Below are 16,501 nucleotides of genomic sequence, written 5' to 3' on the forward strand. Positions count from 1 at the left end.
ATCTTTTTCCAGGTACGGCCCACAAAACACCACTGAAGGTCCCTCATTGGTCAACCGTTGGTCACTTTAACCAATATGTGACCTTAGGACAAAAACGGGATTCTAAATCGTCAGTGGCAACTCCTCGAGGTCACCATGACCTTTGACAGAAGGGAATATATAACATATTCATTAAAAAAATACGTCTTTTATTTATCAGTTGTTTAGAAGCTCTGTTCAAACATTCTGGCACCTCTTATCAGCTGGGCTTGTCATCTGTTTAATAGAACTTATTAGAAATAATGTGCTAAAATAAAGGTCCAATCATTTCCCTTTTAACGTGAAAACCCTCAAAGCTCTGTGAACCCAGGGTCCTCCATATAACCAGTTGGTGTTGTGCTTGCAGAACCTGGCCATGTTCCTCAGCATGCTGGTGGCGTGGCTGATCCCCGACGTGCCGCGCTCCCTGAGGGACCAGCTGAAGAAGGAGAACATGATGCTGATGGAGTTCCTGCTCAACGAGGAGGCCGCCTCCAAGCCTCGCTCCCCACAGGAGGTGGCGCCCGCGTTCCCCGCAAACATCGACATCGTGGTGGAGGCCCCATACGAGGACGAGGAAGAGGAAGAGAAGGAGGAGGAGCAGGAGGAGGCAGAGGAGAGGAAAGAGGAGGAAGAAAGGGAAGAGGGGTTGAAGGAGGAAGAGGAGGAGCAGGAGAAAGAGGAGGAGAAGGAGAAAGTGAAGGAGAAAGAGGAGGAGAAGAAGAAAGAGGAGGAGAAGGAGAAAGAGGAGGACAAGGAGAAAGAGGAGGAGAAGGAGAAAGAGGAGGAGAAGGAGAAAGAGGAGGAGAAGGAGCAAAAGGGGGAGAAGGAGAAAGAGGAGGAGAAGGAGAAAGAGGAGGAGGAGAAGGAGCAAGACGAGGAGAAGGAGGTAGAACTTGGCGTCAAAGTGGATCTGGGGAGACCTGGGACCACGCGTGAGAGGGACCCTGAACTTGAGATGGCAACAGGAGGGGAGGCTGAAGAAAGAGCGGACAATGGTCTTGTCGATCTGGTCCTCTGCCGAAAGGAGATGGAGGAGCATTTAGCAGAAAAGAAAGAGGAGGAAGGAGAACATAGGCCAGAAGAGAAGGCGGAGGAAACAGTAGTGGTGGAGGAGGCCAGGGCGGTGGGGGAGGAGGTGGAGGAGGCCAAGGTGGTGGTGGAGGAGGCCACAGTGGTGGTGGAGGAGGTGGAGGAGGCAGCGGTGGTGGTGGAGGAGGTGGAGGAGGCCATGGTGGTGATGGAGGAGGCAGCGGTGGTGGTGGTGGAGGAGGCAGCGGTGGTGGTGGAGGAGGCAGCGGTGGTGGTGGAGGAGGCTAAGGGGTTGGTGGAGGACGGCACAGTGGTGGTGGAGGAGGCAGCGGTGGTGGAGGACGGCACAGTGGGGGTGGAGGAGGCCAAGGTGGTGGAGGAGGAGGAACAGCACTTTCCATTGATCTAGACTTGTTCATGGACCAACTGGGTTTGTTAGGTGAGAGGCCACAGCTCATTATACCTTCCTTTGTCAGCTCCTTCAGTGATGTGACTGTAATTTAAATACACCATATCTGGCTAATGATGTGACTTTTTCCCCCCCGCAGATGATGACGATGATGACGGTCCTTCTTCAAGCAAGGGCCGGGAAATGGAGCTGCCCCTCTCGGACACCAGACAACAGCCACCCAACCTCTTTGAGCTCCCTGGTCCCCCCCATCTAGCACCCAAGCAAGGCTCGTCCTACAGTCTCTCGGGCGCAACGGTATCAACCAGGGCGTTGGAGTCGGACCCCGGGCTCTACTCGCTCAAAGGGCCCCCGCCTCCAGACGCCCGGTCCAGGGGCATGGCGCGATGCTCCACCCTGCCTTCCCGCCCCAGAGGCTCCGCAGCCTCCTACAGCTTGCCGCGCCCGAGCCAATCAACCAGCCTGACCAAGCTCCAGCAGATGTCCTCCAACATCCCACTGGTCCCCCTGTGCTCCGGAGTGTCCCTCCCCCCGGCTGACCCCTTTTCTCCCCCTCGCACGCCCCGCTCACTCACCCCCCTGCAGCCAGCCCACTCGCCCCCAGCCGGGCCAGAGTCGCCCAAGGCCCAGCTCCCCTTCGAACTGTTCACCCTGAGAGGCCCTCCTCCCCAGGAGCCGCGCAGCAGGGCCAAGAGCCGCTGCTCCACGCTACCCGCCCGCCGGCTGGGCCCCGGGGCCGAGGACAGGGCGGTCAAGCCCAGCCAGTCCACCGGCTTCACCCAGCAGGGAGAGCGCATCCCTCCGTCCCCCAGCGAACTGAAAGGCGACAGCCTGCTGTGAGGACGGGCCAGCGGGGAGAGAGACTGACTCTGGATGGGCGTTTGAACCTGAAGCCTCAACCTAACCTCTTACTTCTTGTGCTCGCCCTGTTGCAATGCATCGGTGTAAACACTGCAAACAAGTGCAACTCTTTTTCTGATGCTCATGAAGAAGTTCTTGCAGAGGTGCAGCAAGGATCTTTTTTTTTATGTACAGGATCTCTGTTTGATATAGGAGAAATGCGAAATCCTATCATTTCCATTAGTGGTGATTTGGACAAATGGAGTATTGGACAATTCAGATCCCAGATACTGGCTTCTGGAACTCTCTTTGCCATGCCACAATGCAAATCACCGTGGAGACTTATTGAAGCTGAAATTCTTTCTACTGATTCCTATGGATAATGTTTGTTTTATTGTTGGTTTCTGCCCACAGTCGGAGCTCAATAGTGTCTGCTCCTCATAGTCTCAGCGTTGCTGCCCTGTAGAACAGAGGGAATTGTATCATGATATTGCACACATAGTGTCGATCAAGACAGTTACGCATGTAGATCTACTATTTATACATAGTGTTTTGATATATACATACATTTTTCTGTTCACATGAAAGTGATAATAAAACAATCCATTTTTAATAGCCTTATTTTATTTATTTGCTTGTGGGGTTAACAATGCTCTTAAATTTAATGAATTACTTTAAAATCATAAATAATAATGTTATTTAGTTTGATGACAGCAAATTGAACATAAAGCCACTACAGTAAGTTCCTCCTGATAGGAAGCAAGAGGGCAGCGGAGCCGAGGTGAAAGGGTATGCTGCCACCCTGTGGGGAAGCAGAAGTACAACATCAGTAAAACATCAGTAATTCCTTATTCCCCAATTTGTTGGTTTTCACGTCCAAGCTATTGAAAATTAAAAGTAATCTTTGGTTCCAGAAAAGAAAATTGTGGATTTTCCACCTTGTCATCAAAATATTATATCAATACATTGAAAAGTCAAGGATATCTTTCTTATAAGCAGCTCAAACAGAGCAGGCCATTATCAATGCTGATAATCCGGGTTTGCTATCTCCAATGATGTTATTTTGCCCTCGTTATCTCTTGCTCTTACCCACCCTTGACCTTCCCATGCAGTCTTCACTTCTTTCTGTTTCCTCCATTACCCAACCCCTCCACAACGCCCTCCCTCCAAGACATACACACACACACACACACACCATTCCTTTTCTCCCGCTCAACCGACAAATTGGCCTTTATCAGGGGGCATGCTGGTGGCGTGGCTGATCCTCAGCATATAACAGATGTGGGTGTGAGCTGTAGCGTCCCACCCCCCCCCCCCCCCCCCCCCCCACACACACACACACACACACACACACACACACACCTTCAGCTGCATGAGAAAACGTGCAGGCAAAAGACATGGCCTACGATCGCTGGGGCTCAGTTACAGTAATGGGATGACGTTGATGACTTAAACAACACATGTGGTATAATCAGAGCAGTGATAACAACCTGAATGTAAGCCAGAGACCAAGAGATAAAGTGACACACACGCACTCAAACACTCACACAGAAAACAGGCGCAGCCCGTTTGTTCACCGCAGCAGGTAAGCCCATCTCTAGATCGTGCTCTATATACTTGTAGTGTACTCTCTACTCTCACTCCCTGCTTGCAATCGGGCTGTAGCCCGACCAAAGAGATGCATGTTAGCCTAACAGTGATGTCAATTAGCACCCCCGTTAGTTGGACTAGCCTCTCTGAACAGTAAACAACCAATATTAAAGGTAAGTCTGTATGTCTCTGAGTCTATACAAATTGAGCGGTGTGTGTGTGCGTGTGTGTGTGTGTGTGTGTGTGTGTGTGTGTGTGTGTGTGTGTGTGTGTGTGTGTGTGCAACCAGTGCACATACATACATTTGGGGTTAATTTGAGAGAATACAGAATGTTTGGATTTTACGTTCCATTGGACAGTAGGTAAATGTGCTGTCACCCACTCTTGATTTGAGTGAAATGTAGCTCCTGTAGATTCTCTGTTCAGACTTGTATACTTATCCTCAGGACCACTTGTCTCTGCAGGCCCCCCATTGCAACTTGGCTAATAGACCCTGCTTAGGATGAGAAAAGCTCCCAAGAACAGGCACTTAAGCATATATTTAATGTGTATGTATACAATATCTGGACTGAAGCTATTGTTTAGGTTGCGAAACCCTTTCTTCTGATTGCGGGATGCAAGGGTGGTTGATCTTTGATCTCTACTGTCTGTTCAGAGTCCAAGGGAGGAAATACTCCACCTCCCATTTTACAACAGATATGTTCTTACAATGACCCAATGTCCAAACCAACAGAACTCCCTGACAATATATTCCCATAATTAAACATTAATATGGCACTATATGGGTATTCCCATATGGTCAATTACATTACATTGTATTTTCCATGTGTTTTAGGATGTGGCTCTGATTAGGAGAAATAATAGTGCCTTTGTTTTTCCTCGTCAGCCAACGCAGGCATGTTAGAGCAGGTCAGCGAGTTCCTATGGTGGGAACGCCTGTGGCTTCCCAAAAACGTCTCCTGGTCTGACCTCAAGGACGGCGACGGACTGGTCTACGCCAGACCCTCCCACCTGTACCTGGCCCTCCCATGTGCCTTTGCTCTTCTCCTTGTGAGGTACCTCTTTGAGAGGTGAGGACCACAGAGCTGATGTGTTGCGGGGAAGAACACGGCCAAGAGGCCATGGGTTCAATCACATGTTCTGCTCCTTGTCTTCATGCATGACAAGTAGCTCATTGCAAGTTTCTTTGGATCCAAAACGTCTGCTAAATGAATAAATGTTGTGCAGGGGTCTGCGTGACAGAATGAATGAGATGCAGGTAATTTCCTGTTTTTCTGGTTGGTTCTTTGTGGGTATCAGGTATCTGGCGTCTCCGCTGGCTGAGGCATGGGGGATCAGAGATAGGCGTCGTCTGCCACCAGAGCCCAGCTGCGCGCTGGACGCCTACTTCTGCCACATGTCACACTGCCCTTCACAGGTATGTGATGCTCCACGGGTCGCCGATGACAGCTGCACTCCGCTCTTTCACGGCCTTTAACCTACTCTGCCTCTCATTCACAGACATGAGGTTGGTAAAAAAGAGGATTCCACATAACCTATAAGAATACTTGCAGTGCACGATTATAGTACGAGTCTTAATCAGGAATAACTGGTTTTATATCCGTATTCAGTTATTCAATGTGAGAGCCATTCAGATTGGCTGGTTTGTGTACGTTGTTACACACAGCCTCCATCCTAAAGCCGCCTCTCTCTGGGCTATCAGGCTGAGGTGAGGTCGCTGTGCAAGAAGACAAGCTGGTCCGAGCGGAGGGTTCAGGTCTGGTTCAGGAGACGGAGGAACCAGGACCGGGCCGGTCTGTGCAAGAGGTTCTGTGAGGCCAGGTGAGTGTGTGTGTGTGTGGGAGTGGGAGTGGGAGTGGGAGTGGTAGTGGGAGTGTGTGTGTTTGTGTGTGTGTGTGTGTGTGTGTGTGTGTGTGTGTGTGTGTGTGTGTGTGTGTGTGTGTGTGTGTGTGTGTATGTGTGTGTGTGTGTGTGTGTGTGTGTGTGTGTGTGTGTGTGTGTGTGTGTGTGTGTGTGTGTGTGTGTGTGTGTGTGTGTGTGTGTGTGTGGTTGTGTGTGTGTGTGTGCGCATGTTTGTTTGTTTTTAGTTGTGTTGTACTGCCGTTGTGACTGCATAATATGCTCGCCTCTTAACAGTTGGAGATGTACATTCTACTTATTTGCCTTTCTTGGAGGAATCCTTGCCCTCTACGATGTAAGTATTTGCTTTTCCGATCCAATGATAACACAGCGATGTAGAGGCGCATTCCGACTGAGGGACTGCTTCGAAAGCGGCTCAGTGTTTTGGCTACACCCACTCACTTAGTTCCTTTTGGCGTCAAAACAGACCGCAAAGCAAGGCGATAACAGTGTCACTGTGTGAAGGAATTTACATCAGCAAAATGCAATGCAACGTCTTAGACAAGGGCAAATGGTAAGTCTATTTTTCTGTAATGTTAAAGTGTGTTTTTGATTGAAAATCCTAAAACTTCACCACATGCAAAATTCGATACAATACTACATTCAGCTACATCTAGGGCCCTATTTTAACGGTATGAAACCGAAGTCAGAAGCGCAAAACGGAAGTAGCGTTGTGGACAGGTCTCTGCCCCTGTTGCTATTATACCGGCGACTAATTTACTCTTGCGCCCGACGCAAGTCTTAAAAGGGTTGCCCCAAAGTAGCTTAATTACCCGTAGGTGTGGTCTGGGCGTAACGTGCAATAAACCAATGAGAATGCCATCTCCCATCCCCTTTGAGAGCCATGAGTGCATTTGAACCTCCGAGTTGATATTTTGACAGCGTGTTTGCAGTCTCCGATGAGACAGATGCATGACCACATACATTTTAAACTTCAAATGGCTCTGTTTATGGCCAAATAATATGGCCTAATTCACACATGGAATAGCGTTTTCTTCTACAACTTCGGAAATACTGAGTCGTCATGTAAATTTCGGCAAAGAACACTTAACACACATATGATATGCGGTAATGTGGCCGCAACTGTTGGTCTATTTAATGATATGCGGCAATTACATTAACACATAGTTTCTTACCAGTATTGTATACATTATCGTTATCGACTTATGTTCCTAATGTGCATGTATTCCCCCGTTAATGTACATTGCCATGGACTGTAGGCCTATTATGCGTTACGTGTTTAGTTTACGTGTGTTTAAACGGATGGATGCATACACGCGCGCCTGCATTCATTCATTCTTTTTAACACTCACTCGCGGTAAAACAATGTTTTCTCACGATTAAATCCTAAAAGTTATGGGCTTGTACACGATGTCTGCGTCAAGAAAATATGTGTTTTCTGTACAGTGTTTGCAGCTGCATTGATTTAAATAGAACTTATTACCGCTGTATCATCTGTTCTTTCCCAAATAATTTAACCAACGTTATTATTTACCGTAAAAAGAGATTTTGACTTGGAAGGCTGGTAGGCCTATTTAGCCTACATTGCTCGAGTTTATTGTTGTTATTAATATTATTGTACCTATATATACAGTGTTCATTCATGCAGCCCCTATGGAAAAAAATAAGGTTTCCACAATCCACATCATCCTCATAATATTTAAATTAGGCAAATCATTTGCATGTAGCCTACTGGTGTGTAAGCTTATTTTGCAGTTCTGACCTGCCATGGTAGGCCTACGTCGAACTAGCAACCCCAACTGCGCTATCCGCTAGTGCAGACCAGGTATTTGTCGGTCAGTTGCACAACTGTTTTATCGATGTGTATTGCACCATGTATCATTTGCGCCGGAACACGCCTCCGCTTTTCGCCGACATGCCTCTCAGCGCACAAGTTTAGTGGCGCAGGATTGCTGCGGGGGAAAATTCTGAAGGTATTATTGTAGCAAAAGTCTTTAGCACCTGTAACTGCAGAATTTGAATGCGTACACTAAAGTCACAGTAATTTGAAGTCGTATATATTTATTTTGCATGTGTAGGCCTACTCTAACCACAAATGTGTAACAGTACATTTGTAGTCGTAAATATTTTTTATACCATTGTAAACACAAAATAGGGTCTACGAGCATATTCTTCTCTGTTCTTACTTGAACTAAGTCACTAAGTTACTTTTCACAGATGTGCAACTTCTGATGCATTAGTTCAAATTTGGGTTTACGAATGCACACCTTTTGGGCATGTTCTCAGATTATGAAACACGGGTGTGCGAATGTGTTTTGCACCTACTGCGCTGCAATAATTGTAGCAAAAGGATTTGTGCACCTGTAACACAGATTTGCATTCTCGTAGACCCTATTTTGTGTTTACAATGGTATAAAAAATATTTACGACTACAAATGTACTGTTACACATTTGTGACTTTAGAGTACACATGCAAAATAAATATATACGACTTCAAATTTACTGTGACTTTAGTGTAGGCCTACGCATTCAAATTCTGCAATTACAGGTGCTAAAGACTTTTGCTACAATAATACCTTCATAGTTTCGGCTTTGCGCCGGTTGCAAACTAGCAAAGATACATGCGTCGGTGTAGAAAGTCAATTGCGCTGGATGCATGATAGGGCCCCTAATGTCGAGGACTCGCCTCAACCGTATCCAATCAGCGCAGACTAGTTAGGAGCTGCTCAGAAAGCTCCTACCTCGAGGAAGGTTCTAGCTGTGCCGCTAACTGGACAGCTAAACGGTGAAGTTGGGCGGATCCTCTCTCCCAAGCCAGACCCACAGATCACTAGAGGGACAAGCCTCTCAGTCGAGACGAGCCTCATGTATCTTCTTTGTGCCCACCTTTTCAGGAAAACAAAAAAATGCCTGCATTCGTGTTTTTCAAAATGATTCTCAAACTCAAGTAATCGAGAACTTGTTTTCCTTTTTGTTGCTTTATCACTTATAGAAACCTTGGCTTTACAATCTGAGAGATGTTTGGGAAGGCTTCCCGAAACAGGTGAATTACTCAGCATCTATCTGTATGAGTGAGTGAGTGAGTGAGAGAGAGTGTGTTTGAGAATGTGAGTGTGTGAGTGTGTGAGTGAGTGAGTGAGTGAGTGAGTGAGTGAGTGAGTGAGTGAGTGAGTGAGCGTGCGTGCGTGCTTTCTTGTGTGTGTTCACAGTGTCGCTTCAGATTTCCCTTTTTGTACGTAGTCGATGCTGCCATCTCAGTACTGGTATTACCTGATGGAAATGGGCTTCTACCTCTCTCTGCTCCTCAGTCTCACATTTGATGTGAAGCGCAAGGTGAGTGGGGCACATACAAACCAATAAATATATTATTATATAATGTACGATACAAATATACTACATTTACATTACTATAGCTTAATGGTTTTGTATTAGACAATATGTTTGCTTATTCTACTTCATTTAAGAATGCTTGATTCTGATTGGGAGGAGGGCATTAACCCGGCAGATTGCCCGCTGACTTGTCGGTTCTACTTGCTGCTGACTGAGCACAGCATCATAAAATAGTAGATCAATACGCCGCTTATATTTTTTGGAATATTTGATTCTGATTGGCTGCAGGGTGTCCATAAATCCCTGATACATGGACACCTGTTAAAGGGACACTGTGTAATATTTTAAGTAATTTATTACCTCAAATCAACGTATTCATTCATAAATAAGTCCTCATTGTTGTAAAATTATCTCTGCCAAAAATCTCACTTATCCTCCTGAGCGAAGAATTATTAATATGTAGTTACATAGGACGGGTAAGCTTCATGGAGGCTTCCATGTTCTTCCGGTCTATGAACTGCCGAGAGGGACAAAAAGCACTACATGGTACAGGAAATGCAAACGCATTTTCACTCTGAGCCAGCGTGAATGATGACTGAAATAATTCACTATCTTGCTCGAGGAATAATTACTCATACATCATTAGCTTACACTAATGATTCAATGCAGTTTGAAATAAGGAACCTCATCATCACTCGAATGACTCGATGAGGTAGTATTGGATGTCATGACTCATGACACAGCTTCTTGGCACATACTGCCCACCGTAGTTTTTGAACAAGCGAGCACTATTAGTTTGAATGCAATATACAATTGTGTGTGAGTGTGTGTGTGTGTGTGTGTGTGTGTGTGTGTGTGTGTGTGTGTGTGTGTGTGTGTGTGTGTGTGTGTGTGTGTGTGTGTGTGTGTGTCTGTGTGTGTGTGTGTGTCTGTGTGTGTGTGCAGGACTTCAAAGAGCAGGTTGTCCATCATATAGCCACCCTGACGCTCCTGGCATTCTCTTGGGCTTCGAACTACATCCGCATCGGAACGCTCGTCATGGCAACCCATGACAGCGCCGACATACTGTTGGAGGTCAGTTCAGCCCTGACCACACAATAAACACAACACCTGAGTATGTGCTGTTGACCTTAACCAGCTAATTCCTTTCTGATGTGTCCACGATCCCAAGGGTGCAAAGATATTGAACTACGCCAAGTGGAAGAGATCTGCCGACGCCATGTTTGTGGTGTTTACCTTAATCTTTGCACTGACCAGAATGGTCATTTTACCTTTTTGGTGAGTATGATGATTGCTATCATTTTCCACAAATCAATGAGAAAGCTCATCATTGATTTGTGCTTGTTTTTTCGAGCCGATTTGGGAATGATATTAAATTATCAATCGTCAACAGGTAAAAACAAATATGTATTAAAACAAATAATTCAGGTGGTACATTTTTTGCGCTTAAATGTTACCAGTTGTTTCCAATGTACATTGGGATTGGTCAGCCACTCTGATAGACGTGTATGTTAAACCAATCAATGCTTCTTCATGTCCCCCAGGCTCATACACTGTACGTGGGTGTATCCGGTGGAGCGCTTCGAGCCTTTCTTTGGCTACTACTTCTTCAACGCCATGCTGGTGGTGCTGCAGATTCTCCACTTCTACTGGGGGTTGCTCATATCCAAGATGCTCTACAAATGTCTCTTCAGCAAGGTGAAGAGCTGTTGTGCAGTCTATATGTGTGGTGTGTGTGTGAACAACATCTGGGAAATCTTTGAGAGGGTTACATCGAGTTCTGCATTTTGTGCACATTTTGTCCAGTAATGTGTGAATAATGTATAGTATGCGGGTGTTACGTATTTATCTTGTTGTATTAGATTAATGAGCCGGTGAAATGAACAAAAATGAATACTATAATATGATATTGAAAGTATTATATACCACCAAAAAATATATATAATAAATATTTTATGGAAGTCAGAACATACATTCCGCATTGTTCAGGTATACAGTATGTAATTTGTCTGTGTGTCTGTTGTTCATCTTGCAGCTGGAAGGCGATGAAAGAAGTGACGAGGAAGAGGAGGACAGAAGTGATGAGGAAGAGGAGGGCAAGGACCCACCGAAGAAGGAGAACCAGAGGCTGGATCACACAACCAGCTGTCGGCCCAGAGGCCGGGCCAACTGAATCTGACCTAGGCGGACAGTTGTGGATTGAGACACAAATACATGACAATGAATATGGATTACTGTGGAAGAGGATGCCTACAATGAGATTCAAACTGCATAGATTGCAATTTCCAATGCTTTTCCATACGTTTCTTCTGGCCAAGATTCACATTTGATTGTATAGGCGTAATGCAATACTTAATAATTCAAGGAGGAAAACAAAAATATGTCATACTTAAGGTTAACACGCTTTATTAATGCGTGTGTGGGCTTAACACGCCCCCTGCCCTACGCATTAAACACATCGCTGCTCAGACGGAGCATCACCAATCACCATCCACACACACCGGGTTGTTGATCCTGGACAAACGCTGCAATGTCATCAGATCAGAACATCAGATCAGAACATTAATCAGAAGATCAAATCAGAAGATCAGATCAGAACCTCCGATCAGAACAGCTTACCGTCTGAACAACCCCAAAGTCCTTAGATGCCCAATGTCAACAAACTGATAACAATGCCATCAATATTGCTTAAGGACATGAGCAATTCTCAAACATAAACCACAATAAAACTGGATTAAACTAAACAGGCGGTTGCTGTGATGATAAATTAAGGTGACAGTTTTGCTGAAATAAAACTTGTGGTTTGGCAGTCCATGTATCAACAAATGATCTGATGTTTGACGAATGCATAAGATTGTTAAACATGTTATGTACAACAATTTACTTATATTTAGTCTGATTTTAGTATTCTGAATTGTTTTAGTTTTAGTCTAGATTTAGTCGACTAAATATTTTGTTGACTGAAATCGAAGTGTAAAGCATTATTTAAAGGCAGTGTTGCAGGTTAACCGGAAGTTTTGATTAATGGGTATGTGGTATACCCCCCATTTTTGTATTTTGTGTAGTCCCTTTTCATGATTCTGTGATATTTTCTTAATGTACGATGGAGTTACATGTTTTGGCCAATAGATGGCATTAGACCCCTGAATAATGCAGTTGCATGGCGATTTGGAATACTGAACAAAGGAAATCAGAACGTTGTTGTTACTGCAAGTGAAGGAAGGAAGCATTCGCATTCACGAAGTGAGCAGTAATAAGTTTGCAAAATACGGAATAAATGTGAAAATATTTCCCAGCACGCTGTTGAGAGTTATCTTTCTTCAAGTGTGCAACAAAATTGGTGTCAGAACAGGGACTCAGCGTGAGCAAAAACAGAGTTAGAAGAAATAAAAGACGTTGGAACACACAAAATGGAGCTGGAGCAGCTACAGGATGAGCTGAGTGAGCAGCTACTTTGTAATCTAAAGATTGAACAGCTAAAAGAGGTGTGTATTCAAGCTAAAGTTTCTCCAGAAGGAAAGAAGCACACGTTGATCCGAGCAATTAATGGATCAGAAGATAAAGCATTAGAAGACGATGAACTCAAGGTTGCAGAGACATTTGTGCAAGATTTGTTAGCTACAGCTAAGCAATTGAGCGAAACCGCGCCAAAACCAGATGGGGATGAGAAACACAACGAGGAGCTACAAAGGCTACAGAAACAATATGCTGAAATGCAGTTGAATTTTCAGAAGTCAACGAAATTGCTTGAGGAAGAAATGAGTCGGCTAAGGGAGAAAATCTACAGGACGTCTAGCTCGCCCGTTGAGCCTCCATTCCCCAAAGCACCTTAACGCCTCGTGCCCACTGCACCGTCAGTCAACGGACGTGGGAAGGCGTGGCTGACGGATGGGGGAGTAGTCTTTGCAGATGCATCCGTCAGCCAATCAAATCGGTTCGCCGGGTTCTTCCCGCTTCTTCCTGCTTGTTGCGAGGCAAGATGACCCGCTTTCCCGCTTTCCAGTATCGTCAGAGCCCAAGTCGCGTCACAGTGCTTACATTTGCATACGCGATCTGATTGGATGACGGAACCGTCGCTGCCGAAAAAGTTGAACATTTTTCAACTTTCTGACGGTGGCGAACGCTCCAACTGAACGGACGGATCCACAATGCATTGCGCGTCCGTCCCCATTCAAAGTCAATGGGCAACGGTCAACTGACGGAGGTAGTGGGCACGGGGCGTAAGTAGTCATCAGACGTGAGTTCCGAATTAATGGCCAGATAGGGGAGTTAGGGCAGAAAGACAAGTTATCGTACACTAACCTCATGCACCAAATAGACACTGGAAAACGTAAGGGCCACGGGGATGCCGAAATTGTCGAAGCTGTAGTAAAAGCTTCTACCCCAGGACTCAGTTTACGTGATATGCTGGAAGCTAAAAGTAAATTGACTGGTGCATTTGAAGACGATTTTCAAAGCTCATTTCAAAGAAAAACGTACTACAGATATGTTCCACAGACTTGTTAACATAACTCAAGATGTAAAAGAATCCCCTCACAACTTTCTTTTTCATGCGATTGTACTCAACGAGAGGTTAATGGCGGCTGCAAAAGATGCCAGCTCAGATGTACAGTACAGCCCAAATATCATTCAGAAGAAGTTTCTTAGGTCAATCAGCACAGGGTTACTGAGTGATAATGTTAAAGTGCTGTTAAAAACTCACCTGGATGACCTAGGAGTGACTGATGAGACATTGATCGAGAAAATTAAAGGGGACATATTATGAAAACAGCACTTTTCCTGGGATTTGGGGTGTTGTTGTGGATATATGGTGCTCCCACACGCATACAAACTTTGAAAAAAGTCTGTACATGATTTTTCGAGTAAGATGCGCATTTCTGGAAGCAGCCCGCCTCAAGCTACCAAACGACCGAGTCAGTTTCAGCGCCCCTTCCTACGTAAGAAGGGGCACTCATTTGAATATGAACTCCCACTTCCCCACCCCCCTTCAATCAGAGTATAAGTAAGATACGGCCTATTGTGTTGCATGTTTAGAATTCATCATGTCGAGGATTCACAAGAGGTGTTCTGTTGTTGGCTGTATGGACGTCCACAAATCCCTCCATCGTGTCCCAGAGGACGAAAGAGCGACGTCGATTGATTTCATTTTTGAAGGCGAAGTCCCGGCTACAGTTGGCAAAAACCTGTTGGTCTGCGCTATAACCACTTTACGACTGACTGTTTCTCCAACTTCGGTCAGTACACGGAAGGATTAGCTGTGAAACTTTATCTCTACGAGGGGTCCCTTCCAACTTTGCGTGGAATACCTGCAGACGAGGGACATGTAAGTATACAAATAATTAGCTGTGTGTTTCTTTAGTATATTAGCATGAACTTGTGCGTGTTGTGGCGTGAGTTTTTCCATTGAAAACGAAGAAAGGCTATGGAAAGCACATGCTGCAAAGCTACCAAGGATACATTCAGTGAGACAATGGGTGAACGAGATTTTTATAGGGAAACGTTCGCATTGTGGGTAGTTAATGCAAAGGTGACATAGGGGAGTTGGAGTGACCATCGTTGAGACTGCAAGACAGTTAACGGAATCTACATAACAAAGAGTCATTCGACAGACATGGCCTGAGTATCAGATTTTGTGGCTGCAATGGCAATTCAAATACCAACGAAGCTCCCATCCAGAAAGAGGAAGGGAGGTATCTAAAGGTACAGGGAGAATGTATACAATTCCTTATAATGTGAATAGTAATTATATATACACGGTGAATATAATTTGAATATTATAGTTATGCTTGACATTTAAAAGACACAGAGCTATACATGCAAGATAAGGTTGACATATTTTTTGCCGATAGGCCTCATGCATCATCGGAGTTACCTGCTACAAGGGATATTGGCTGCAATACTGAGCCACCTCAGAGACACCATGTTGGCACACAACTCTCTTTGAAGACTCTTCATTCACATTACAGAAGTGAAGGTTGGTAGTGTTTATACTGTAACAGTGCAGTCATGTTTAATTCCTAAGAATGCCCTGCTATCATAAATATATACTTTTTGTTACAGCTGTCCAGGCTACTGTGTCCTTCAAGGACTTTGGCATAACCGATAAGTAGGAAACTTACCAATAAGTAGGATATTATGTATGATATTTTTGTCTTTCAGCAACTCCTGCATTCTACAAGCTGGAGAAGGCGCTGACCAAGAAGACAGTCCTGAGGGATATAGCAAAGCTCAGTCCCCAGCACCTGACGTTCAATAAATAAATAAACAAATAAATGCACATAAATACCAGAAAATATACCAAATATTCAAAGTGCAAGTGTTGTTGAATAATCTAGTAACTAGTGATTCCCTTTTGTGTGTATTGCACAGAGTATGTGAATGATGCAAATGATTTGATGGACATGATCATTGAGAAGGTATTTGTCGACCCAGCATCGTACAGAGATTCTGAAGATAAACATCCCGCCGGAACTGTCTTCAGAATATGAGCATCCAGACAAGGAGGAGGTCATCGCCAGCTACGTCTCCAGATTCAATCAAGGGAGGGTGGTTTGAAGCCTCCGTATCTTCCATGGGCGTCAGGAAACTCGCGGTGTATATGAAGAACAGCGCATGATGGGATAACAACCCGTATCTTCCGCCCAAGGAAGCCCCAGCACCAGCTCACAAAATTTCTATAGGGAAAATTTAACATTGTTAGTCAACAGGTTCTACAATGTCAACATCTGCGTTCACGTTTTCTCATTGAATTCAGTGAACTCTTCACTTATACTGTATTTAGATGCACAAATATTCATGACTGCGTTCAATAAATGTTTATTGTGTCTGTACAATGTTTTATGTGAATTAATGCGTAATATGCAGTATCTGGTTATGAAAAAATTGGCTATATGTTAAAATATGATGTGAAATTGTGGCATTGGCTGACTTTATTTAGTTTATTGTGTATGAACAGTCAAGTAGGTTATTATAGGTAAAACTCACTGCTCTATCCCCCGTAGTCGCAAAGGAGCGTAGTCAGCTCTGTAAATGTTGAATGTGTTCTGCAGCAAGAACACATTTAGACAAACCGGTTCTACACCTGGATGGTCTATCATACAGGGAGGCCTTTCATCCAGCTGTTCCAGTCGTCTTGTAACCTATTATCGATAACATAAGGTGAGTATCTGCAGTGGCATGTTATCAGAAATCATGCACTGCAAACATAAGTGAAGGAAAGGGTTAGGTAGCTGCTAATGTTACCTGACGTACCTCCTGACAGCATACGTTCTCAGGCTCTGACTGCATTGTGGCACAATTTCCACATGTGCGCCTATACAAACAAATACAAATAAATCATGCATGTATAATGCTAAATAAATAAACCTGGCATACCAGTATTTGCAACCAATAATAGCTCCCACGTCTGAGATTGGTGCGTGC

The 16,501-nt window shown here is 44.8% G+C and overlaps 2 protein-coding genes across 3 annotated transcripts in view; both read left to right on the forward strand.

Annotated features, from left to right (window-relative positions):
- Positions 1 to 817, forward strand: part of LOC130389217 (anoctamin-1) — a gene marked incomplete at its 3' end in the record, with an annotated part of 14,420 nt that extends 13,603 nt beyond the window's left edge. Inside the window, exons 24-26 of the mRNA XM_056598893.1 lie at positions 1 to 12; positions 386 to 505; positions 767 to 817. The exon at positions 1 to 12 is cut by the window's left edge and continues 94 nt beyond it. Coding sequence (XP_056454868.1) covers positions 1 to 12; positions 386 to 505; positions 767 to 817 — 183 coding nt within the window. The remainder of the gene's footprint in view (positions 13 to 385; positions 506 to 766) is intronic.
- Positions 818 to 3,841: 3,024 nt separating this feature from the next.
- LOC130389654 (ceramide synthase 2-like) lies at positions 3,842 to 12,472 on the forward strand. 2 transcript variants are annotated; one of them, XM_056599528.1, is made up of 11 exons: positions 3,842 to 3,884; positions 4,776 to 4,959; positions 5,189 to 5,306; positions 5,592 to 5,710; positions 6,026 to 6,083; positions 8,742 to 8,792; positions 8,990 to 9,082; positions 10,025 to 10,153; positions 10,251 to 10,357; positions 10,624 to 10,777; positions 11,115 to 12,472. In XM_056599528.1, the coding sequence occupies exons 2-11, from the start codon at positions 4,787 to 4,789 to the stop codon at positions 11,250 to 11,252; spliced, it is 1,140 nt and encodes a 379-aa protein (XP_056455503.1). In that variant the 5' UTR covers positions 3,842 to 3,884; positions 4,776 to 4,786; the 3' UTR covers positions 11,253 to 12,472. The 2 variants fall into 2 exon arrangements, with proteins under 2 accessions (XP_056455503.1, XP_056455502.1); XM_056599527.1 differs by lacking the exon at positions 3,842 to 3,884 and adding an exon at positions 3,896 to 4,062.
- The last annotated feature ends 4,029 nt before the right edge of the window (positions 12,473 to 16,501 follow it).

Source organism: Gadus chalcogrammus, chromosome 9 (assembly GCF_026213295.1).
Source record: "Gadus chalcogrammus isolate NIFS_2021 chromosome 9, NIFS_Gcha_1.0, whole genome shotgun sequence".
Taxonomy (NCBI): domain Eukaryota; kingdom Metazoa; phylum Chordata; class Actinopteri; order Gadiformes; family Gadidae; genus Gadus; species Gadus chalcogrammus.

Coding starts and splice junctions, on each gene's coding strand:
- LOC130389654 (XM_056599528.1), top strand. CDS start 4,787: ATGTTAGAGCAGGTCAGCGAGTTCCTATGGTGGGAACGCCTGTGGCTT. Junction 5,711..6,025: donor AAGAGGTTCTGTGAGGCCAG/GTGAGTGTGTGT, acceptor GCCTCTTAACAG/TTGGAGATGTACATTCTACT. Junction 10,358..10,623: donor ATGGTCATTTTACCTTTTTG/GTGAGTATGATG, acceptor CATGTCCCCCAG/GCTCATACACTGTACGTGGG.